The sequence below is a fragment of the Rhinolophus hipposideros genome (assembly GCF_964194185.1).
Source record: "Rhinolophus hipposideros genome assembly, chromosome: 7".
Lineage (NCBI taxonomy): Eukaryota > Metazoa > Chordata > Mammalia > Chiroptera > Rhinolophidae > Rhinolophus > Rhinolophus hipposideros.
Genome location: NC_138053.1, coordinates 1,754,634 through 1,774,452, shown reverse-complemented (window position 1 = coordinate 1,774,452; position 19,819 = coordinate 1,754,634). Strand labels below are relative to the sequence as shown.

The following is a 19,819-nucleotide window of genomic DNA, read 5'->3' as shown; positions in this document are numbered from 1 at the left end:
CAGGAGCCAAGAGCTCCCAATGGCCAAGGCTACAACTATTTGAGCAACAAAACAAACAAAGTTGTATTGGATAATTGCCCAAAATATAAAATAAATATCCATGAGTCTACGTGTATGTATATACATGATTACATAAATAAATAAGGAAGTAGAGACAAAACCTCTTGCACAGAAGAATTCGAAATAATCTATGTAGATACTCTGCCCTCATGGAGGTGGAGAATAAGTCCTTGTTTCTGAAGTGTAGTCTGTGTGTAATGACTTCCATCCAAAGAGCACAGTATGGAAAGAGGGGGAAATGGGTAACTTTACAGTGAAGAATCCTGACAAACACTAACTCAGCTAGTTGATCAAGGTCAACAGTGATGTCACATTTATAGTATAGCCTTGATGTGATGTAATGAAAATGGCACTTTACTTCTGTGGTCTTCTTCCCAAACCTATAACCCTAGAGTAATCATGAGACAAATCCCACCTGAGGAACATTCTACAAAATACCTGACCAGTAGTCCTCAAAACTTCAAGGTCACCAAAAACGTGGAAAGTCTGAGAAACTATCATAATTGAGGGGAGCCTAAGGAGATATAACTACTAAATGGAATGTCATATTCTGGATTAGATCCTGGAAAAGAAAAATAATGAAAAGAAAAAAGATGTTTATGAGTTTTTCTTTCTCATTTGTTTGTCTTGTTCCTTTGTTGTTTTTGGTTTATATACCACATATCAGTGAAATCATAGGGTTCTCTGCTTTTTCTGTCTGACTTATTTCACTTAGCATTATACTCTCAAGATCCATCCATGTTGTCACAAATGCTCCTATATCATCTTTCCTTAACACCGAATAGTATTCCATTGTGTATATATACCACAACTTCTTTATCCATTCATCTATCAAAGGACATTTTGGTTGTTTCCATAATTTAGTGGTTACCCGAGAGTAAGGGGGTGGGGGTGGGTGATGAGGGTAAGGGGGATCAAATATATGGTGATGGAAGGAGAATTGACTCTGGGTGGTGAACACACAATGGGATTTATAGATGATGTAATACAGAATTGTACACCTGAAATCTATGTAAATTTACAAACAACTGTCACCCCAATAAATTTAATAAATAAAAAAAACTGGAAAAGAAAAAAAAAAGAAAAAGAAAAAAGATGAAACCTAACAAAATCTGAATAAAGTATGCATCTTTGTTAATAATGGTGTATCTAGACTATCAGTAGAGACGTCATCAAAATGGAGGCATGAGGTGAGCCTCTGTAAAGCTCCCCTGGAATTTACAACTAATCAAACAAACTGCACAAAGGACGCCCTACACAGCAGACAGGCAAGACGAAGAGGCCCACTACTGAATTCACCTAAAGGTGGGTGAATCACATGAGCGGGAAAGGGGGGAAAGAAGAACTGTGAAAGAGCTGCGGGGGCTCTGGACTCAGACCTAGCTCGGTGCTCCGAACTCACTGCATCCTAGGACTACTGGAGCTGTGGGAGAGGGAAGAACTTGGACTGCTAGGTCTCCGCTTTGGCCCACAGGGCTGAGGGGGTACCATATAACACAGCTGAACCCAACACCCACAGCAGAGACCTCGGAGAAAAGACTGAGGGAAGAAGGCTGAAAATGGTGGTCTAAGCCCTCACTGCGGAGCAGAGAACGGAAGCCATAGGCACTGAGATTAGCCTCCCCCTCCCTACTATCCCAGAGCTCGTCCCAACCCCACCTGCCTGGTGAAAGAGCGGAACAGTAGCAGTGTCAGATCAAAATAACAGAATATTTGCTGTTCTAAGAACTGTGGACCGCAGACACAGATTTGCAGCCCAACTAGCTTGGGCAAAGGGGAGGGAGCTGAGGAAGCAGGACCGGCTGTGGTGGTGGTTGCCGCCATTGCTCTGGGCCACCTCTCACCACTCACCCCTCCCATGGCCTCACCTGTCTGGGTGAATCCCTGCAGGAGTAAACAGAACTGCTGAAACATATGGGCTCTCCAAGAATCTGGTGCAGAAAGAGCTTTGGAAGGTCAAAAGCTCTCCACATACCCACACGGACACTGCACCCTCTGACCCAGGCGAACTGGGACTATATGAAACCTAAAAGCTTCTGCACAGCAAAAGAAACCATCGACAAAATAAAGAGGCAAGCAACTGAATGGGAGAAAATTTTTGCAAACAGTGCCTTCGATAAGGGGCTAATATCCAAAATATACAAGGAACTCATGAAGCTCAACAACAAAAAAACAAACAACCCAATTGAAAAATGGGCAGAGGACCTGAAGAGACATTTCTCCAAAGAGGACATACAAATGGCAAATAGACATATGAAAAAATGCTCAACATCGCTAATCATCAGAGAAATGCAAATAAAAACCACAATGAGATATCACCTCACCCCAGTCAGAATGGCTATCATCAACAAGACAAATAGTAACAAGTGTTGGAGAAGCTGTGGAGAAAAAGGAACCCTCATACACTGTTGGTGGGAATGCAGACTGATGCAGCCGCTATGGAAGGCATGTGGAGGTTCCTCAAAAAATTACGAATAGAATTACCATAAGACCCAGCAATTCCTCTCTTGGGTATCTACCCAAAAAATCTGAAAGCATTTCTCTATAGAGACACATGTGCTCTAATGTTCATTGCAGCTTTGTTTATGGTGGCCAAGACATGGAAACAACCAAAATGTTCTTCGATAGATGAATGGATAAAGAAGTTGTGGTATATATACACAATGGAATACTATTCTGCCATAAGAAAAGATGAAATAGGAACATTTGTGACAACATGGATGGATCTTGAGAGTATAATGCTAAGTGAAATAAGTCAGACAGAAAAAGCAGAGAACCCTATGATTTCACTGATATGTGGAATATAAACCAAAAACAACAAAAGAACAAGACAAACAAATGAGAAACAAAAACTCATAGACACAGACAATAGTTTAGTGGTTACCAGAGGGTAAGGGGAGTGGGGGCAGGGAGATGAGGGTAAGGGGAATCAAATATATGGTGATGGAAGGAGAACTGACTGTGGGTGGTGAACACAGAATGGGATTTATAGATGATGTAATACAGAATTGAACACCTGAAATCTATGTAATTCACTAACAGTTGTTACCCCAATAAATTAAAAATGTATATATATATATTTTTCTGACTCTAAAAAGATATCTTTGTATATTATATTTTTTTCATACAATGAAATTTTCCAGTTATTCCTAAGCCTTAAGTAGTATCTATGATTTATATCCATCTGCTGTGTGCTATTGGAGTTGTGGGGAATTGAAAGAGAGTATAGCAAAAGAAACAGCTTTCTCTTTAGCAACCTCCATCGTCCCAGAGGCATGGGACTTGGTGGCTGCTGCATTTTGAGAAGATAGTGCCCCCAGATTCCCAGGCATGGACGGGAAATGAGACTGCAGAGGGCTGAGATGGTACTGAGCCCATAGGTGGCAGCAGGGAACCAGAGTCAGCTGCAGCGTGGATTCACTCAGGTACACATCTGAGGACCCGCTGTTTACCACAAACATAAAATGAGAAGATGACCCTGGGAGAGGAGTGCAGCCGACATTTGAGTAACAGCAGTACAGTGGAACTAGTGACTACTTTCCCTTAAATAAGTCACATCAAAGGTCTGTGCAACCAGGGCCCAATTAGTTGTACTCGCTAAGAGCCCCCTAGAGGTGTGGGGTATATACCTCTTGCATGATGATGTGCCACAGCGTGACCACTCTCTCTCCTGGAATGTGCTTTGTTATTACTTTTCCTGAAAACCTGTACTGGTTATTGTCTCTGCCCACCTGTCTAAAGTTCCTATATGTGCCAACATGGCTTTTCCTCCCTGTCCTTCCTCCTCCTGAAGTCTGGCACACTCTAGATGAGCATAACTCAGGGAGAGAACACTTTTCTGACATAATAATTTTCCCAGCTATGCACAGGATTCTCAGAATGACGGGGAAGGTCCTTCATCTTGACCCCCCAGCATCCTCTTCTACCATGCCACAAGCAGGAAACTAGAAGATGCTGATAGAGGTCCATCACCTGGAGTGGGTGGCAGAGGATCCAGGATCCATGAAGAAAAAGGGGAGTTTTACAGTATGGTCCCTGAATTTTTTGAATCTTTTTTCACTAATATGTGCTGCCTATGCTTCCACCCCATGAATCAAGGAGTATTTGGACTGCTGAAATATACCAGAAGTGATGCTTACCGGGTAGAGTCATAAAAGGCCAACAGGTCCCAGTTGATCCTCTTGGAAGGTTCATTCCTAAATGCTCATCTTACAACACAGATGCCATGCTGTGACAGAGAAGCCATAGGTCAGCTCCCACCTGAGCTAATCCTTCAGCCATTCCAGCCCATGTACCAAACATAGGAGTGAACAAGTAATTCCAACCCCCAGACATCTGAGTCTTCCTAACAGAGGTACTAGACATCACAGGGAAACTAAGCTGTCCTCGCTGAACTCCTGACCCGAACACTCCCTGAGCATAAGATGTTTGTTGGTGTATGCTACGAGTTGGGGACAATTTATTACCAAGCAATAGTAACTAGACTAAGAGACAAGAGGTTCAGAAGGAAGAGGCTCCTGCAGTGGCCACATGTGTGGACCATGAGCAGGTATTGGACTTGCCTCCAGGGGAGAGACAGAAGGAGATGAACCTGGTAGAATGGGTTCTGAGAGGCCACTGTGTCTGAGAGGCCGCTGTGTCTGAGAGGCCGCTGTGTCTGAGAGGCCACTGTGTCTCTTCAGTTCCCTCTGGACTCTGCAATGGGCAGGACTGACTTACTACACTTGAGGTAAAGTGCTGTTTTATATAGTTGTCCACTAACAACAAGTCTATTAGGACATGGACTCCACTCTCTGTCCCCTCTCCCACCACAATTTCTCAATAGGAGCAAAATGCCCCAATTAACATTTGATACAAACACCAGAAGTGTTACTAAATGAATATGGCCTGTTCCAGCGATTCAAATTTTTTTTATAAAAAGGCTTCTGATGATAGAGAATTAGGCCAAAACTGCCCCCAGCAAGCAATAAACCACTTTTGAAGTCCAGCATTTTTTCTTAAAAATTAGCATTGGGTACATAACACATCAAGCTTTGATTTAATATTAAACTGTCTTAGACTGCCTGGCATGAGGTGAAATGGACATTGCATGAACATGTATCTTGCTTATCTTATGATGCTAGATACACTCTGGCCCATTTTTGTACCCCATGCAAATGCAGAAGGATAGGCCTATGGAGTCGTAATGTCCAAAGCTCTTCCAAGGATATCAGGTTCCTGGGTTCAATCAGGTTACGCCCGCCTCCTTTAATAAGAGAAATACTTATTAAAATTGATGTTGATCATCAATTTGTAGCAAGTTTTATTAAAAGAATCGGGTAGGAAGTAAATGGATCCTGCATAAAAAGAGGATTTCCAAGTAATTGTGTCAGAGAATCTCCAGGAAGGTGAAAATGATCAAAATTGCTTAACTGAGACCATTTGTAATATTTTCTGTGGAGACTACAATTTATACTTTGGCTTGGCATATAAATTTTTTCTTTGTAAAGACTGTTCTTAATCCTATGCCCTCCCACATTCCTAAGGGACACCACTGTGGCCACGCAGCAGCCTATCCATCTGTCTCCTTGTACCTGTCCCTAAAGAAAGGAGAGTCTGTGAGACAGATCCTTTCAGGGACTTTGCTTCACCTTTGTGTTTGCACCTTGTGTCTCTCTGTTTGGTCCCAGAAAGATGGCTGGTCAGCCAATGATGAGTAAGATTCCCTGTGGGGGGTGGGGGGACAACTCAAGCCAGGTGCAGTCGAGTGGGGACCAACAGGAGAACCCACGGGGGTTCGTAGAGGTGGGCACAGCCCCGCACATTCCCCAGGCTAAGAAAAGCCTCTGCCTCTGTGGCTGCATTCCTTCCCAAAACCTGCAAGGGAAGTGATTCAATGATGTGCTCTCCATCTATTCGTACGCATATAGGTTTTGTCCCTTTGTCCCTTGTTCCTTGGGGAAGTACAAACATCCTGAGACTTACTGTTCTGCTGCCTGCAAGAAAGGGTGATTGGCTTGAATCACTTTCCTATTATAATGTGTGGGATTCACAGATCTTGATATTGACAAGCTTTATCTCCTTTCCTTCCCCACCTAATAGGATGGACCTAGAGAACATTATGTTAAGTGAAATAAGTCAGACAGAGAAAGACAAATACCATATGATCTCACTTATATGTGGAATCTAAAGAAGAGAATAAGTGAATGAACTAATCAGAAACAGTTTCAGAGACGTAGAGGAAAAACTGAGGATTGCTAGATCAGGGGGTGGGGATCAGGGAGAAGGTGAAGGGATTAGAAAGCAGTCAGTAAACACAAGATTGCCACGGGATTACAAAAGTTAATTTGGGGAATGTAATCAATAATGTTGTAAAGATTTTGTAGGGTATCCGATGGACACTTGTCTCATTAGGGAGACCACCTCAGGGATGATGCCGATGCTGATCACTGCATTGTACACCAGAAGCTGAAGCTGAATAATGAATGTCAAGTACAAGTTTATATATATATATGTATATACTTACAAGAAGCGGAGTACAGCAGCATCAGGAATAGAGACAGTGGAAATGTAATGGCTCTGTGCGATGTCAGAGGGGTAGTGGATGGGGAGAGGGGGGTTCACACAGTGAGGGATATGAATGATAAACGTCTAAGTATTACTTTGTTTTGTGCACTTGAAACTAATATAAATAAATAAATAAACAAATAAATAAATAAACAAATACATGATACTTTAAAAAAAATAGGTGATTGGATAAAGAAGAGGTGGATATATATATATGCAATGGAATATTATTCGGCCCTAAAAAAGAATAAAATCTTACCATTTGCAAAAAAAAAAAAACCCAAAAACTAATGCATAGGCCCAATTCGGGGCATCCAGTCCTTGAGACTGGGGCTCCCTTGGCCCTGTTTATAATCTGTTATTGACTACTCTCTTTTCTTAACCCTGCGCCACCCTCCTTGCTCCCCACAACTCTCGTCGTGTGGGATGCGACACACCACCCCACTAATGATCATCTTCAAGCCTTCTCCTCTGTTCCTCCTTCCCTCCACTCCAGTGTCCCTGTCCTTAAAAGCCCTTCTGGGGTAAACTGGTACAATAATTCTGGAGCAATTTGGCAAATCTAGCAAAAGAAAACAATAGGTATACTTTCTGACCCAGAAATTTCACTTCTAGAAAATTTATATTTAGATATACTTGCATAAGTTTATAAGGATAAATATACAAGTATCTCACTGCAGCCCTGCTTGTGAAAGCAAACAGAGCATCCTAAACAGCCATCAACGGGGGACTGGCTAAATAAATTATAGTACAATAGAGAAGAATGTTGGTAATAAATTGCTGAGTGGAAAAAAACTTGTGGAGAAATGTGACCACATTAATAACAACAAACTCTGTATATTTGGATGGATATATGTCTGTTCTATTGTATTGCATAAAGTCATGGAGTACCATTCACATTATATTCTTGTTTTATAAATGAATGATGTACCCTGGAGCTGTACCACTGCATGTGGTGTGTGTGTGTGTGTGTTTATGTGTGTGTTGGTGTCCCTTGACAGGCTCCTAGGCACTCCCTGGGTATGAATTTATCCTAACACACAAACTCTATGGTGACTGTTAATCCTTCTTTTCCAGGAGCCCATAAACTGCATGAGGAAAGAGATTATTCATCCCTTTATCCCCGACACCCAGCACAGAGCCTGGCATACCAATTAATGGTGCTTGAATGAAAACGGGTATAACCATTCACTGGGCCCAGAGGAGATCAGTTACTTATCATTTGCATTGACCTGAAGACTAGGTTTGTCCTAAGAAAAAGAAATAGACACTTAGTATGTGGTTTCTAGGCTTTTACTTACACACACATGCATTTACTCACACCCAGTGTTCCTGGCTCAAACTGTGTTTGGAAAAGCTGAGTTACACAAAGATAAGCTATTCTTTGCTGTAGGGCATCTCTAACATTTTAATATATATTGATAATCTCCAAGATGTAAATCTAGCATAGAACATCATCTGAATTTTACTTACCATGAAGCACTTTTAGAGGATATTTATTTATTTACATTGATGTTCTAAGGATCATCAATTTGTAACATGTTGCATTAGAAGAATCACAAAGGATCTGAAGAGGTCCTGGGTGAAATAAAGACTTCCAAGGGACAGGGTCAGAAAAATCTCCAGAAGAGAGAAAGCGTGACTAAAAGTTTTTTAGCTAAGATCATCTGAACTTCCAGTTGGATGGCTGGAACTGACAAGGAAAGGGAAAGGGAAAAGATTGGACCAACGTGACAAGAGTAAGCAGAGCACGCTGCTGGTGTGGCACCGTGGCAGCAGAGACCCTCACGGGGGGCTTCTGGGGATGAGACAGGGCTATCAGTGAAGGACCTGGGGAGGAGGGAACCAGGGGCAGCAGATTTATGGGTGCTACTTGAAAAGCTTCTGACCTAGTAGGCAGAGCCTACAAGCATGTATAGATTTTGTAGACTCACCAGATCAATTTTGATGATGACCTAAATTTTCAACTAGCCCGTTCCTTGGCATTGCTCCTTCTGCTCTAACACTATCCCTTGTTCTAGCCAGAATATGGTCAGTGGACTAATGAAAACACAGGCCAGACCACAGTGAGGGGTGAGAAGTAAACAAAAGGTGAAGAAATATGTAAACTATGTGTAGGCATTTTTTTCAAGAAGCTTGAAGAAATTTTCTCATACTGGCTTTAAAACAAAAAAATGAGTGATATTCGAATAAATGTTTGTGCTTAGGGGAAAAAGCAAGAAGTTGAAGAATAACAGAGGAAGTACAATTGATGGAATAAAGTCCCTGAAGAGAAGGTGGCAGGGAACAGATGTCCAAGCACATGTGACAGATGGTCCTTCGACTGGTATGGCCCACTCCTCCACGGATAGGCAGGGAGAAATGAAGAGGGACATGAATGAAGGAAAGGGGACAGAGGGCAGGCAGGAAGTTGAAGAAGTTTCTTCCTGTAACCTTTGTTTTTTATGTGAATGAGGCAGTGATGTCATTTTTACAAGAGCGAGTAGGGATTGAAACAGTTGTGGTGAAGGGGGAGGAGACCTGAGCACTAGAAGAAGTGCTGAGCCACACCGAAGGCCTGTTGGAGCTGAGGGCTATGAGTATGCAGGATCAACTATCCATGGCCCATATCCTTGTGGGGTCTTCTCTCAGTATGCTATGAATCCTGAAACGGTAAACAGCTGTAGAGGAGGTTATCAAAGAGAAGAGTACTGCAGTGTGAGCTCTCAGAGGTGGGGTACTCTGGAGGGTAACAAGAGCCAGGTGGAGGCCGTGGAACTGAAAGTCAAGGGCAGAGAAAGTCACTGGAGTTGAAGTTGAGGCAACATGAGGTAAGAATGTTGCCTGGACATCCACACAGTCATCAGAGTTTCCCATATGACATCAAGACTCGGGGGATTAAGACAGAGACCTGCAGAGGTATTCCAGGAGTGTGGGATAAATCCGAAGGAAAGCAGGTGATGGCAAGGAGAGACCAGAGGTAAGATTATTACGTAACTCTTAAGGAATTGTGCTGTGAAGGTCTTCCAATAGTCCCTTCAAGTGAAACATCTTGCTGTTCCTCTCAGGGGTCCTGGAGGACCTTCCTACACACACATACTCACGTGCGCCCACACACGCACACACACACCTTGCTCCAAACAGAAGGTCCTCTCTTTTCTGTTTTACATACTGGATTCCCCATAAGACTTATTTTAGAAAGGCTTATGTGAGCAAAAAAATTGAACACCACTGATGAGGCCCAACCCTTCCATTCAACCCACAAATGAGCCCGCAACCACTTAATGAGTTGATGGAGGTGCCCATGGCTACTTCCCATACTGTGTATGGTACAATACCATACAGTGCGCACTCTCCCCTGGTACATAGCCCCTAGAGCTTATGCTCGTTGATGAAACCTCCTTGTTGAGGCAGGTGAGTTGGGTCTGCTAAGGTCCAGCAAAGCCAGGCTCTGGAAGGAGGGAGGAGAAGGTACCATAGTGGGCCATGGAATTCCCTGGATACCGGCAGCAACAGGGCAGAGAGACAGGAGGAGGAGAAATGATGATGGGCAGACTATGGGGACTCTGATTGATGATCCCAGTCGAGCTGGGGAGGCAAGCTTTGTAACCAGGCAATGAAGGTCACGTTCCTTCTGCCTCTCACTATGCAGGGCCTTAAATCATGGAGTACTTTATGAGCCCTATTTATGTAGAGACTCTCGATAAGCTATTCAGAACAGGGGTGGAAGGGAGAAATAGGGAGAGAAAAAATTCCTTTGAATTTCCATTGCTTTCAGAGTCAGCAATTTGGTGACTCTAATAATGAGTCATGCCTTCTAATTCCTTGCTTTGTCTACACTGTTTCATTTCAAAATACTAAAAAACACTTTGTTTGGAACATGGGCTATTCTTAGCTCATATATCAATAGTACACATCCATTTCTCATGATTAGAAAAGCTTCCTTAGGGTTGGGTTGGAGCAGCACCATAGTAGTAGGGTTGTTTACTTAGCTGTAGTTTGGTGACGGCACCTGATCACCTGTCTATTCCCAGGGGACACTTTTCTAGCTGGCCTCTTGGGCCTACTGACCATCCATAAGTCAGCTCCAGACCTGACCTGAAGAGCTGCAGATCTCATAGTCTGGACAAAAGGGGAAGACCATCATTTCAAGTGCCAGGCTCAGGACTCAGTATCTCAGCAGGTCCGAGACAAGTCCGGGCCTTGACATTGCTTTGTGCCCTTGTGAAACTCTTAAGAGAATGAAGTAGAAGAGAAGGAAGACATCATCTACAGGTCGTGTTCTCTAGACCAGCAAGAGAAAGCCTGGCCACACCTTGGCAGAGACATAGGAATAGGCAGTCTAGCGGATTCTGCAATCATCTGGGCAAACAAGCAGAAGGAGGTCTGGCTGGGACGAGGACTGGAAGCAGGTCTTACTTTCGTCCCTGCCCTCTGTGTGAGGTCTATCTCCACACTCATTGCAGGGCCACAGTCAGCCTTACCTACCCCACTGCTCTCATTGCACAAGTGATAGTTCACTCCTCTGGGTCGCAGGCATCCACCTTGTTTTAAAGACTATAACTCAAAGCACTAATAGCAAGTACCTTATCAGCACCTAATGGATAGCCAACCAACTTCAAGAATGGAACACAAAACCAAGGAATTTGGGTGAAAAGATGCGCCACTTCTCTGGCCATTGCTTCTTCTTTTTTTCCATCCACATACTTATAGTGGGAGCAGCCATGTTCATATCCTCTGACCCTCTTCCCCTGGACACTGTTGATTTGATCAGGAGTGGGCAGCAATGAGTCTGTTCCTGGGTGACTTGGAATTGACACAATACTGATTGCCAGTTGGGGCTAGCTGCCAAACTGGAAGCTTTTTGACAGGGATAATTTTTACATGGACAGAGAAACTGGGATGATTTTCACATAGACAGAGAAACCAGAGAGGTGTGGACAGGCAGAGAGAAGCAGGTTTCTTGGGTTTTCAAAATCTTTCTAGGCCCTCTGTCCAGCCATCCCTGAGGCCTTGTATTCTATGGGACACCTTCCCCCAGGCCCTGTCTGAAGTCTTCCTAACATGTTTCTTTTTTCACTTAGAAGAGGCTCTACTGGACTTCTGTACTTGCAACCAAAATGGTACCGGGAAGTGTGAGAATGACTTGGGAAGATAGGCCACGTGCAGGAGAGTCCTCCCTACTTTATAATTTTGCCTCCTCTGCCCACACCAGGCACAGCTACCTCAGCAACTGTCCCCAGGGCTGTGGGTCTGAGGAGGCCCCTTGATGCTCTGGAAGCTCCTCTCCATCCCCATACTGAGCTATGTCTTAAGCGGGTTCCCAGACAAAGGATTGAAGACAGGGAGGCAATGTACTCTGAGAGATCTCCCCGCTGGAAACTGACGTGAGGATGTGTTCCAGAAGGGCTGTGCTGCCTTCCCCTCCATGCCCAGCCACCGGTGCTGAGACCACAATGGGACTCCCTCCCTTGACCCCATTTCTTCTTTTCAGCTGTCTCTTCCTGCTCACCACACAAAGAAATCTTTGAGGAATGTGTGGGTATGCTCCCAAAAAAGGAGCAAGCAAAGTGTGTTATCTGTGTTTCTGTGTAGGCTCAGGTGTGAATGTGTGATGGGAACAAGCCAGGAGCCCTAGAGACCCTAAGCCTGTGGTCTAAAAGGAGTTAATGCCCCAAGGAAATTTAGATGGCTTGGCAGAAGCTGTGCAATCCACTTGGGCTATTGCTACGCTCAGAGACAGGAGAAACTAAATTGCCTAATTCATGCCCATCACAATTCTGGCCCCAAAATTCTAAATCCTAAAGTCACAGGAACAAACGAGGAAATATTTTTTTAATTTGGGAGTATATTGAGCAAAAAGGGTCTTTCTCCTCCATCAGACGTCTTTGTCTGTTTGCTGTATGATATCTTCATATCCACTAAGGTAGAAAACTGTCCTTTTCCTCTGTAGCTTCAGCCATGTTTGTCATTTGTTACAGCCCCCGTAGGACATGCAGAAACATTTGTCAGACCGTCCTCACTTCCGTTCTTCAACATGCCCCCCTTTCCCAGGGCAAGTGCCCAGCATGCTATCACTTATCCCAGCCTGAGGAAAAGCCAACCAGGAATTTCATCCTTGAACTAGACCATGCCTCCTACCGGGGCTCCTCGGTTGGAAGAGGTGAGGTAAGATGGGGAGGTCCAGCCCAGGTTGCCCTGCCCCTGGCCTACCTTTCCGAGAAGAACCTCACTCTCAGCCTGCCCTCTAGCAGACATCACTTCCAGCTTCGTGTTGCCCTTCCAGACCTTTTCTTAGTGTCAATGAGAAGGGCTTACCGTGCAGGTCAGCATGCCCTGGGCCAGGTATCTAGTCAGCTCCCACCTTTGGTTCCCAAACAACGGGTTGTGTTGGAGAAAGTTCTGAATAGACCAGGGGTGTCCAAACTTTTTTCAACGTTTTTCACCAAGGGCAATATGCGGTAAAATACACAAACAGCCGGGCCACTCACTCGAGGTGAAGTACATATTGCCTCACCTGATTTATTTAAGTAAACTAAATATATTTTTGGAATTTGCTGCAGGCCAATTAAAAATGGACTGTGGGCCGCATTTGGCCTGCGGGCCGCAGTTCGGACACACCTGGAATAGACCCTTATAGCATTCTGTGCTGGGTCGGCAGTCCAGCCCCAGCTTCCAGGAAAAATTGCTGAAAATTAGGAGCTACAGTCATCGGAAATATTTCTACTTCCGCCCCACCCCCCATAAGCCTAAACTTAGATTCATTAGGAGTGGCAGAGAGGGCTGGCAATCCCATTACAACAGCCTTAGGGATATCATGTCTGGACATACCCGTTATAGGACTCAACACAGACCAACTTCTCAATGCCAGCATCACACAGATCAAAATTTTCTTCTATAAACAACTACTCAGAGTTGGAATTCCTCTTGAGTTTTTACAGCCATGAATGCCTCCAAGAAAAAGAAAGACAGCAGAATCAAACCCAGGAAACCCTGTGGTTTGGTAACATCTGAAACCCTTCCCCCTGAACTGAGCATCTCGCTTGTAAGTGAGGAGGCAGGGTCGTCTAGTGGTTACAAATATCAGTTTTGGATTCAGAGACATGGTAGAAATCTTTGCCTGTGTGATCTGAAGCAAGTTGATTAATGTTTGTCTTACTTTTCTCCTGTAAAAATGGTGTTAATAATATCCTTACCGGGTTATTGTGAGGATTAGTTGAAATTATCTATGCAACACTCCTGCTTCCATGCTACCACAGAGTAGGCACTCTGTAAATGATAACTATTGCATCCCCCCATACCAATTAGTTCCTTACAGACTCAGCTTTCAACGCCATCTGTGATGGGTGGATGGGTGAGGACCCATCCACACATCTCAAATACAATCAATGGAAACCTGTCAGAATCAAGACATACAGTAAAATCTCTGTACCCAGCTCGGACACGCATCCTCTCAGGACCCCTCCCAGATGTCCTGTCCATAGGTATCCTCTCCCCCCATCACTTGGCAGCAAAGGCTCCCAGCCCCCCACATCACCCCCTACCTGAGGGCAGAAAACAATCAAGTCCTGAGCAAACACATGAGAAAGCTCATTTCTCCGAGGGGATTTGGGGGTAGAAGACTTGCCAAGTGGGGAAGTCGGGGGCCTGGCTCCTCGGTGGCTCCTCTCCCCCTGCAGGGGCTCCTCTGCGCCCTTTGTCCTCATTCTCAGGCTTTCCCTCTACAGGTTGCTCGGGGAGCCGCATCGGGGGTCCAGGGCGGTGTTCTCAGAGAGACTTGTGAGCACATCAAGAGGACGTCAGCGGAGACAGAGATTCTGCAAGAAGTTAACAGAAACTCACTGCCTGCACAGTGCTGGGTGATTATTTACCAAAAGTCAGTTGCCTAAATAATTCACACCCTCCCGTCCTTCCTTATTTAAACAAGACAATGGTAGAAACACAATCCTGGCACAAATATAATTACAGTTGTGACAGATGTTTAGTTATTTATAAGGCCTCAATGTCACCAGAGGGTATTACACAATAAACGAATAATGTGCCTTTGAAACCAACCTTAATATTTACAGGTACTTTTCCATTCACACTCCCATGGGACTTGGTGTAGTATAAGCGATTCAGACAGAGCTGTAGCCGCCAACGTGACTGCAACTTGCAAGAAGACCCAGCTTCGTGCCAGCATAATTTGTTTCTTTGCTGTTGACATCAACAGAGCCCCAGAAACAAAGTTGGGGGCAGACTTAGAAACAGCCATCTTATGGAGAAGACTCTTGCCAAACTCCTAAGCTTGTGATGCTACTCACGATCCAAAGGCAATGTCATCTGACAAAGCAAAGAGCGTCCAAGACTACAGTCCCTTTACCAGCTCCAGTCCAGACTTGCTTCCCCAATGCAGGGAGCCCCTGGGTCCCCTTGATGTCACCATCTCTCCCCAGCCTCTGTTTAACCCCTACTTATCCTTTACAACTCGGCTCAGGTTAAGGCACCTAGCATCTGTGCCTACTTCTGTTGTCCACTATCACTGTCCCTCTCTTCCCACTACACTGCACTGAGGAAACTCCAGGCAGAGAGCAAGTCAGACGCACGCTGTGTCCTCTGGGCCCAGTCAGTGACAACCTTACAATCATTGGTGCTCAATAAACACTTATTGAACTCACATTTAATCAATATTGGTTCTCATTATTGAAGTGAAAATAAACAATCTCAAGAGATGTGAAGTACAGAGAGTTTAACTGGAAGAATTTTGGTGATGAAAAGAGTGAGACTTGGTCGTCATGGGTGGAGTCCTTGCCTGAGAAAGCTGGCCCCAGGGAGCTGGCTACACACTGCCGCACTCAGAGGCCTCTCCCAGCAGCCAGCAGTCCCCATTCCTCACAGCTCAGACCCTGCACATCACATCCTGGGAAGAGTCTCCCTGCTCTGCTTCCAGCCTCTTGATTCTGACTGGAGCTACATTTCCAAGCCTGAGGAGTGTTCTCATACAGGAGCCAGCCCATAGGAGATGGGACTCAGAAGACAGGACTTTAGGAAGCATGAATGAAGCCTTGAAGAGCTGTGTCCAAATGTCATCATTTTTGTAAATTATGCTTATAAATCTGTCGGTCCCATTCCAGGTCACACGAGACAGGCTCAGCTCCATGCATGTGGAAAGAAAGGCAGAAGCCTTGTCTCCTCAAACAACACAGGCATAACATATCCACACAATAGCACTTGTCTTTAGATACACACACACGTACACACACATATACACGCATACGCTCTCACACACTACAGCACCTGCTTATCCACACCAGCTGCTTACAAACTTACACTTTTTTATTCCTCTCCAGTTATCATGTTACGTTAAAAAGGAAAACAACTTTCCTCTGTCATTACAGGAGAAGCAAAAAAGTGACATTTTATTTTCAGATACGCTTTTCGTTGCCATGACATTCCCAGCACCGTGAAAGCTGTGATTGGTGGCAAACACAGATTTAAAAAGAGTAATTAGCGCCCCACGTACAAGAACTTCCAAATATGTTGAGTGCCCTCCCTCTTCAGTCCCCTCCAGACAGAGTAGATACCAGGGCAGGGGCAGTCCCCAACACACACATTGCTAATCTTGCTGCCAGGCCAGCTATGGGACTTGCAAGGAGCTCTCTGCAGGAATGTCCCAGTTGATGGTGACAATGGCTTTAGAAGCAATCCATTTAATTGCTTGGAACTTACTCTTAGCTCAACAGGAACAAGGCCCTGGAGTAGCAGTTCTCCATAGGAACAATTACCGCTGCTGCTCAGCTGGCCTCTGGCGCCTTGTGCTGCAGCGCTCCCGACGCGCCAGAGAATCCCAAAGCCAGCGGTCTGGCCCGCAGCCACAAAAGGGAGTTGGTTCCTCCAGCCAGAAGCCATCTCACCAGAACGCTCCTCTTCAGCTCGTGGCCAGCCTGACACACCGTAGGGAAAGCGAAGCTGCCCTCCACAGGCTGCCCTCCAACCAACATGGCCAACTAATGACACTGCCAATGGTGGCATCTGCATAAAAGATGAACCTGCATCTCCCCATCTCACTGGGAGCTTCTCAGAGACAGAAGCGATAATGCATGTCCTCCCCAAGTCCTCAGTGCCTTATGCACATTGGGACCCACAGTACATACCTACTGAAAATGACTCTTGATCCCCAAATTACCGAGTTACCTCATTTGGTGATGAGATTTCTAAGGGCAATTAATTTTCAGGATTTCTCCTCTAAGTCCATTTGCCCTATATTGTCATCATCTGAAAGAGTAACCAGGAGCTGGTCTGTGGGACCAAGTCCTGAAGTTAGAGCTTTGAGCTAATGCCTGGACCCACATTAGTGTCCTCCTCAGCTTTTTGTTTCAGCAAATGACCCATCAACTTCCCTCAGCACCTGAAATGCTCCTTGAGAACTGGCTACCCAGTGTGAGGTACTCTGGGACACCCAGAAAGTGATGCTTCCTTGGCTCTGCCCTCAAGGTGTTTCATCAGCTCCAACCCCAATAATATGCATAGATTGGGGTAGTGGTGTGGTTAAGAACGTGGCTAATTGAATCAGACCATGCAGTTCAAATCCTGGCTCTGCCACTTATGGGCTGTGTGATCTTAGGCAAGTTACTTAACCTCTCTGTGCTTCAGTTCCCTCATCTGCAAAATGGGTTTGTTAATAATAGCACCTACTTATTAGGATTATTCTCAACTTCTTGGCACAGAGTATTACATGTGCTAACTATCATTATTCATTCCTTTCTCTTGAACCTAACAGACAGTGACTAAGCACCCACTCTTGTCAGATGGGCGCTGGGCTGACCCCATGGGTGCTGGGGAAGGTGCAGAGTGAATGCACCACAGCTCCAGCCTCACAGAGCTCTCAAAGCTAGCTGGGGACACAGACCAGAGAAGGAGGCTGTTCCTACTCCTTCAGTTCAGTGTCAGTTTGTCCTTGAGGGTGTCAGAGGGGAGGTTTTGATTCTCCCCTTCAGTCCCACTTAGCATCTTCTTAAATAGATCCTGTTCCCGCCTCTGAGGAAGGGAGATGTATGGGTACAGTCTGGATGAACTGGTCAACTTCGTCATCGCAGCATACGTGGCTCTGCGGATTCTGATGGGGGCATGGGTCACAGGCAAACTCAGTCCTTCACAGATTTTGAGCCTTTTTGGAATGTCTAAAATTACAATCACTGTGGGAGCAGGGGATGACTGAAAATCTAATGTTTATGAACAAAGTTTATGAGTGTGCATTGTTTATTGGCAAGAATAATTCATAAATATGGGGGAGATGGTTCTAGTTTCTGGGAACCGCAAGGAACAGTGATTTCCAGACTGATATTCCAAGATTCAGTTCAAATGCTCACCAAGGAATGCTCCTCCATTATGACCTCATTGGGCATCAGGTTAGACTTTTTTGTGTCTGTGGCCCCTGCTACAGTTTACAGCTGTTGACAGCCATGTTATAATCATGATTATATCCTCTGTAATACTTGCCAAAGGTTTTGTATGTGGGCCTTTTCTCTCAACACCTGCTACACATGCCATCAAATTTGATCCACAAGTAAAATTTATTTCTGTCACAACTGAATATAATTCTGGTTTTTCTTTTATCACTCTTTAACTTATTATTTTTAGCATATTTCAAGTATATAATACATTATTATTAACTAGTCATCATGCTACGCATTTGTTCTCCAGATCGTATTCATCTTATAACTGAAAGTTTGTACCCTCTGACCGACATCTCCCCTTTTCTCCTACCCTCCAGCCCCCCGTAACCACCATTCTACTCACTGTTACTATGATTTTGACTTTATTTATTTATTTATTTATTTTAGATTCCACATATAAGTAAGATCATGCAGTATTTGTTATTCTGTGTCTGGTTTATTTCACTTAGCATAATGCCCTCCAGGTTCATCCATGTTGTAGCACATGGTATGATTCCTCTCTCTCTCTCTCTCTCTCTCTCTCTGTCTCTCTCTTCCTGGCTGAGTAATATTACATTGTATATATGACCCACAACTTCTTTATCCATTTGTCTACTGACAGACACTGAGATTGTTTTCATATCTTGGCTACTGTGAATAATGCTGCAATGAACGTGAAGGTGCAGATATCTCTTTGATACAGTGATTTTATTTCCTTTGGATATATACCCAGAAGTGGGATTGCTAGATCTTATGGTAGTTCTATTTTTATTTTTTTAGAAACTACCATACTATTTTCCATAGTGGTTGTGGCAATTTATGCTGTCATCAATAGTGCACATGTGTTCCCTTCAATATAGTTGTGTTTCGAAGGTACATTCTGGACAAAATGCTGAGTCACACCACATGGTGTACAGTGGGGTACAGCTTGCTGAGAATAAGAAGGCAGACGCGTAGTGTGAGGTCCAGGTAGCCCCAAAGCTGAGTCCTGCATTTACCGGAACATGTGAGCACTGATGCCTCTTCTACATAAAAGAGGTTGTCAAAGAAATAAACACTCTGCTCAAAGTGCTGATGAGCAACAAAGTCCGACCACTGCATTTATGTTTACTGAATTGGAGACACTGTCATCTTCTAGAGGTGATTATTCACCATCTTTTTAAACAGTTTAACACGAGTCACATTCAAAAGCACAAATAGAAGATGAAAATAAACTGCTGGTCTAACATGCAGGAAATATCCATTGAGTTGCCGAAAAATGCAAAAGCACAGTCTAAATGCTCCCTTAAATGTGATGTAAAAATAAACGGATCTTGAGAGTATCATGCTAAGTGAAATAAGATAAATGGAAAAGAACAAAAACCATACGATTTCACTGATATGTGGAGTATAAAACAGAAAGTAATGAATGAACAAACAAACTCAGAGACACAGACAACAGAAGGGTGGTTACCACAGGGGAAAGAAATAGGGGGAGGATGAAGAGGGTCAAATATATGGTGATACAAAGAGACTAGACTTTGGATAGTAAGAACACAATGCAATATACAGACAGTCTATTATAGAATTGTACACTTAAAATTTATATAATGTTATTAATCAATGTCACCCCAATAAATTTAACTTTTTTAAGTTCACCTTCGAGGATTTCTGGTCAAGATGGCAGAGTAGGTAAATACAGTGCTCACTTACTCTCAGGACCACATAAATTACAGCTAAACCTAGAACAACCATTATTGAGAATCGCCTGAAGTCTAGCAGAACTGAAGCCCTACAACTACAGACATACAGAAGCCACCTTCAGACTGGTAGGAGGGGTA

General features: G+C 44.2%; 1 protein-coding gene across 1 annotated transcript in view; it reads right to left on the bottom strand.

Moving 5' to 3' along the window:
• The window catches only part of CALN1 (calneuron 1), a 583,103-nt gene that overhangs the window by 521,843 nt on the left and 41,441 nt on the right, over positions 1 to 19,819 (bottom strand). Inside the window, exon 2 of the mRNA XM_081053080.1 lies at positions 14,209 to 14,402. Coding sequence (XP_080909206.1) covers positions 14,209 to 14,331 — 123 coding nt within the window. The 5' untranslated portion in view covers positions 14,332 to 14,402. The remainder of the gene's footprint in view (positions 1 to 14,208; positions 14,403 to 19,819) is intronic.